Raw genomic sequence first — 6,603 nt, 5'->3', positions numbered from 1 at the left:
ATTATACCCTTCGAGATAAATCAAACCTGGGAATTAGTACAAAGACCAGAAGATGTCAAATCCATCTTTTGCAAGTGGATTTACAAAATAAAGTGTATCCCGAATGGATGAATAGTGAGATACACAACTCAGACTGTAGCTCCAGGGTTCTCTCAACAATATGGACTATGATGAAACATTTAGTTCAGTGGCAAAGATCACCATCATATAGGTTCCTCCAGCACTTGTGGTAAATAAAGATTGGAAATTACGACAGATGGATATGAAGAATGCTTTCTTGCACGGAGAGTTAAATAGAGAGATCTACATGAACCAACCGAAGAAATTTGAGAACGGAGTTGGAGTCATTAGTCAGTACATACAAAGTGCAAAGAAACCTCATTTGGATGCGACTTGACGGACCTTGAGATATGTCAAAGGCACAATCATTATGATCGTTTGTATAAAAGAAGCGAAGACTACAAGTTATCCAGATACCGTGATGCTGACTATGTAGAATATCACAATACCCGAAGATCAAGCACCAGGTATGTGTTCAAGCTCGGTTCGAGAACAACTTCTCAGTGTAGCAAAAGAAAATCAACAGTATCATTGTCAACTAGAGAAGTAGAGTACAGAGTAGCGGTTGGAGCAGTTTAGGAAAGTACATGACTGAAACTCTTGATGAAAGATCGGCACAAGAAAATTGACTATCCAATACCACTTCATTACAACAACCAATCTGCGATTTGCCTAACAGAAAATTCGATGTTTCATGCTAGAATAAAACATGTGGAGGTGCATTACCATTTCGTTAGAGAGAAATTCTTGACGGAAGAAATCGAGATGTAGCAAATCAAGACAGAAATCAAGTGGAAGACTTGTTTACATAAAAATCTTAATAGCATTAGTAGACTCTCCGTTTTACACATAACCATTCAGCTTAACATTTCACAAAACATCCTCCTTGACTATGATAAACTCGCTACTACATGCATAAATTAATTAAGAATCGAAAAAAAAAAACTTTTAAAATATTTTAAAAAAGTGCCATGAACTTACATGTTCATAATAAAATTATTGAACAATTAAAATGGAAAACAAATCACGTAAAATTTTGATAAAATAAAAATAAAATAAGACGATATTTTGATCTAACCTAAGGGCTACAAAAATAACATGAATACTTCTACCCTAGCTTCAATCTCATGGCGTCACCGCGACGTCATCGTCCGTGAAGAGGTACATTGCCTTTACCTGAAAATAAGAGTAGCATGTGACTTGAGTATTTCTAGAAATACTTAGTAAGTAACCCCAGTCAAGAAATGCAGTAACCCCAGTCAAGAAATGCAATCGTAGTTAAAGACGTATCATAAAAATCATTTCAGAGTCTTGTCTCACCTTCTAGTATGAGCTATATGTACTACTTTAATGATTTTGACTGATTTTTAAATTTTAATTGTTTTCTTTTTTTTCTCCCATTTTTTAGATTTTTCTAAACATTTTTTCTCTTTTATATCGTCTTAAAATTCAGCAATCAAGAAATTAATTCCTTCGGAGCATGAGTGCTACACTTCATAGTTTTAAATATCCATCCATTCATTAATGAGCTAAAAAAAACTTATGATAATATCTTCTCAAACTCATCTTTAATAAGTTCTGGCTCTTACCAATGGCGAGTGAGGCGACATCGTGTGCGGTGAGTTAAGAACGTTGCCCTTGTCGTATCTTCTCCCGGAGAAGGAGAAGCTCAATCGTAACTTATTATCTCGATGCCTCGTTTTCGATGGCATTGCAACGGTATTGTCTTCCTTCTTGTCGATGTTTTCGACAAAGCTATGGATTCTATTGAGAGCAACGTCAACGGTGTTGTCGTCCATGTTTGCGAAACAAACTCGAAACCAACCTGGCTCAGTGACATGAAAGGATGAGCCAGGAGAAACATTGAGCTTGACTTCATTGATAATCACACGCCAAAGCTCCATTTCAGCTTTGAAGGTTTGGTCTTTTAATAGCCTCCGTAGATCCATCCACACAAAAACTCCAGCATTGCTGTTCAAGCAAGTGATCCCCATTTTATCCAATTCTTTTGTGAACCTGAATTTGATTAATACATTCTTAAATTAATTGCATTTTGTAATGCTTTTCAATCCCACAAATAATAATGGTGTAGTTTAACAAACCTTGCATGCCTCTCGCCCACACGCTTCGAGTTCTCGGCAAGAAATTTGTCGACAAAGTCCTCGTCGGAAAGCATGGCGGCGAGCAAATGTTGAGTCTGGGACGAGACGAGGCCGAAGCTCGACATCTGCCGAGCACGGCGGACGACGACATCGTTGTAAGAATAAATAATTCCAACTCGAAAACCAGGGAGGCCCATGTCTTTGGACAAGCTATAAAGAATATGGATGAGCTCCTTCTTGCAATGCTCCATTTGTTCAACAATCTCAGCGATGCTGGTGAAGGTTGGGGCTTTGAAGACAGTGGCAGAGTATATTTCATCGCATATTAAGTGAATGTCGTGTTGATTCACAAAGGTGACGAGGGTTTTAAGAGTGTCACGGTCGTACGTTGTGCCTAAGGGATTTGAGGGATTGGTGATTATAACACCCTTCACTTTCATGTTGGCCTCTTGAGCCTTTTTATAGGCTATTTCTAAGGCTGCCTCTGTGACTTGGAAGTTGTTCGAGCTGTTGCAATGAACAGGAATTATTTGTGCTCGTGTTCGCCATTTTAGGTCTCGATCAAACCTGAAAAACAACGTACTGATTGTTAGGACAAAGACTTTTGAGTATTTTTACAATAATACGACATTGTTCACCTCGTACCAAAAGGTTATTAATATATGTAAAGAACTGATATGAACCAAGAGACATCAATCATACACTATATTTCGATGAACATGGGAAGAAAATAGATATTTCAGTTCATGCCACATGTCACATTGAAGAAGAATGAAGTTTCATTTTTATAAATTTTGGGTGGATTACAATCTAGAAAATTTGGAGTTATTGTATTTCATTAATATGTTTTAAGGCTTTTTATTTACCTTAGATTATATTTACATAATGGTTAATTATGGTCATAAATTATGAATGTTACCACTCTTATAATGCCTTAAATAGTTTCATTTTGAGATTATACGAAGTCATGTATGTTGTATTTGTAAGCCGACTTGGAAAATATAGTAAAAGAAACATTTGTGCTTTCTTTAGCCAATGACTAAGTTTCTTTGTAATTCTATGTAGTTTAGATTGCATGCAGAATCATTCAAGCTCAACATGATCAATCTTGGTTGTGGAGTGATTCGAATTTCAAACAAGTGTTCTTGCCTTGAGATATTCGATCAACAAGGTAATCCGAATCTTACTTCCCTTATAGTGATTTTCTTATCATTTGACATCAGTTCTTTCCATCGGGTTGATTTTCATATCAAGAACGAAGAGCACAAGTTATTAGTTTATTCAAGTGGGTAATATTCAGTGAGATCCCATATCGGTTAGGGAGGAGAACGAAGCATTATTTATAAGGGTGTGAAAACTTTTTCTTAGCAGACGTGTTCTAAAAACTTGATGGAATGTCCGAGAGGGAAAGCCCAAAGCGAGGACAATATCTACTAGCATTGGACTTGGACTGTTACAAATGATATTAGAACCAGACACCGAGCAATGAGCTAGCGAGAAGGCTGAGCCTCGAAGGGGAGTGGACACAAAGTGGTGTGCCAACAAGAATGCTGGAGCTCGAAGGAGTAGATTGTGAAATTACACATCGGTTAGGGAGAAGAATACAAAGAAAGAAAGTATAGGGAGAAGACGAGGAGGTATGCCAGCAATGAGGCATGAAAGAGGTGGATTGTTTACTTGGTAGAATGGTTGAAGTTTGGACCCTCCCAAAACATACGACTTTCAAAGAGAATTTGTAGAGTTAATAATTTGTCAAATGGTTTCTCTCTCTATATGTAAAGTGAAAAGGAGAGATTTAAAAGAAAAAAAAAAAAAAAAAACTTACGCTGCATAGTATGGAGAAGGAACCAAAAAAGCATCCCCCGGATCCGCCAAACAAAAGATGACGGTTTCGCTCGCTCCGGTCGCACCGCCACCCATCACAATCCGACTCGGGTCGAATTTCACCCTCCCACCCCTTACCTTCCCCATGAAACTCGCCATCGCCTGAAAAATAAAATATATATATATATATCATAATCCATCGACTTAAGCTTCTGAGTTTAGATATAGTTAGAATATCATATCTAGTACTTTTCGAAACTCTTGTAAGCCATGATAATCTTGAAAGTTGGCAATGCTTTTGAATTTCTCAAGTCCTTCAGGTGTACAAATCGAAGCTTCGGGGTGTTTTCTAATCCAGTCAACAATCATACCAAAAGAAAGCTATCGAAATTCACACAGAAACAAAGTTAGCGAAATTTTCAAACGTGAAATGATATAAGAAAAACATGAAAACACTATATACGAAACTTGATTTTCTGCTAAACCCATTTGAATAACACCCAAAGGATTATTCTCGGGGTGAAACGGATTGTTATCATAAGCTTTCCACCCATCGAAATAGGCTGAGTTCTCGCCATGGCCATCGTCGATAGCGATCTTAGAGAGAAGAGCTTGGTTCCTTTCGTCAATTTGATGAAACCCCATTTGAAAGTTGTTGAGGTGTTTGTTTTTGTGTCCCTAAAAATGAGAGCTTTTGGGTTGTTAAGATACGAAAGAAAGAACAAAATGGGAGTGAATTTATAAGCCCAGGGTCACGTTGAAACCATGTAAAAAGACAAGCCACAAACAGCCGACCAAGTCGTGTGTGTAGGAAATTGGAACAAAACAAAGAGTACGATGTTATAGATCCCCTTATGTCACCTTAGGAAAAATCGAACTTTCAATGTCACAACCCAATTTTTTAGGCTTCGAGACACAGCTGATCTACTTTTGTAGTCTCTCATCTCCTCTCAGAGTGGGCTTCCTCCATACACAATAATAGCTCCTCAATATACTACTTATGTAGTCTTTCGTCCCCTCTCAAAACCTTCATATTTATGTGTTTATACCGTTCTTGGGTCTTCTTCGATCTCCTAGTTCCGTTATGATTTGACTTCAGGTTCTTTTAAGAAAAATGTGCGAAATCATGACAAGATCAACATACTAAATTTTCATATGCTAATTTCTTCATACACTTTAGATTTTGAGGAAAACCGAAACCTAAAATGATCATTCACTCGGGTTTTTCGAGGGTCTCCAAAATACTAGGAGGGGCAAAATTCTATTGACTTTGACCACACATTTTTTTATTTTCTACGATTTTATTTTATATTTTTTCGAGCTTCTAGAAAACATTCCGAGCATCATTCTCTTCTACTGTATTCCTAAATTCGATCTCTAAGGTTTTCAATAAAATTCTGGAAGCTTGATCGTAAATGAAAAATTCGAGAAAATTAATTCTCGTTGGGGTTCAGATGTTTAATCCAACTGCACTCGTGCAATAATACATTTTCAACAAAAATGGGAAAGTATGAAAACTTCGAAACTCTATAATTAGATGAAGTCGAGAAGTATGACAATACATCATACAAGTACAAATATATCCTATTTCAATGATACCTAATTTAACTTCTTATGTAGCGTCCCAAGCTTTCTTGAGTATGGGGGCGAAAGAAAGGCAATATTATTGTTCACTCGTTCGAGGTGTGCATGGTTTTTCAACTTTTACGAAGTATCCATGCTCGGAATTTGAAACAATTCTGAATCTGAATTCAGCACATGTATGTCTCATTATTCCCTTGCATCTCCTACAAATGGTCACGTTTAGACAATCCCACAAACCAATATGAATCTCCTAGCACGCTTTTTCTCGCTCAAATAGAAAACTATCGTATTAGCCGATAAGAAAATGATAAGAAACAAATAATAAATATTTAAATCGATGGGCTTGACCACGAAAAAGTTGGCAAAGAAAATAATTAAATCATACAACAAAACCCAATGGACTTCTAAACCAACCTCACGTTCATTAATGGATTGGCACCAAAAAGTTGAAGGAGATGAATTTTGGGGAAATAACATAATTTCAAAATGAGTCGAATTAAAATAAAAATTGGCTTCTATAGGAAGATGGTCGGTGGGATCGACTGGGATCGACTATTTTGTTTGTTTATGAACTTTTAGTGGATCTAGAAATGTAAATTGATAAACGGAAGAAAATAATGCATAAGAGTAGCTGTTGAACGATGAATGAATAAAAACGATTAGAATATTTGAGAACGAAAATAAGAACTTCCATTTAAGAGTACAATTAGTAGTATGGTCGGTGGAAAATTGTTAAATATAATGATGTCAATACAATGTTAACATTTTGTTGTTATGTTCAATTCATATAAAAAGTTAAAAGGTTCGAAGTTTGTTTTAAAAAAGTTCAGCTTTTCGTCACTTTTACTCAAATGTGTTGAAACGCTTTTGTGATATGTATGCATTAACGATATGTTCATGAGTTCGTTGTTACATTAAGACTTTTGTATGTTTTGGGATTTTGAGTCTCAACCAAATCAATTGGTCAATCGCAATCAAAGAAGATTAATAAATTCAAACAAGAAAATTCAATAGGGCTTCTAAAATCAAACCC

At 36.3% G+C, this 6,603-nt stretch overlaps 1 protein-coding gene across 1 annotated transcript; it reads right to left on the bottom strand.

Moving 5' to 3' along the window:
• Window positions 1-1,628: 1,628 nt before the first annotated feature.
• Window positions 1,629-4,631, bottom strand: LOC111806625 (1-aminocyclopropane-1-carboxylate synthase 2). The gene is made up of 5 exons (XM_023691999.1): window positions 4,455-4,631; window positions 4,236-4,367; window positions 3,988-4,148; window positions 2,163-2,729; window positions 1,629-2,076 (listed from the first exon to the last, which is right to left on the bottom strand). Exons 1-5 carry the CDS (start codon window positions 4,629-4,631, stop codon window positions 1,629-1,631), a joined length of 1,485 nt encoding a protein of 494 aa, XP_023547767.1.
• Window positions 4,632-6,603: the final 1,972 nt, after the last annotated feature.

This window comes from Cucurbita pepo, chromosome LG12 (assembly GCF_002806865.2).
Source record: "Cucurbita pepo subsp. pepo cultivar mu-cu-16 chromosome LG12, ASM280686v2, whole genome shotgun sequence".
In the NCBI taxonomy this organism is placed as follows: domain Eukaryota; kingdom Viridiplantae; phylum Streptophyta; class Magnoliopsida; order Cucurbitales; family Cucurbitaceae; genus Cucurbita; species Cucurbita pepo.
This window is presented reverse-complemented; position numbering and strand designations above follow the sequence as displayed.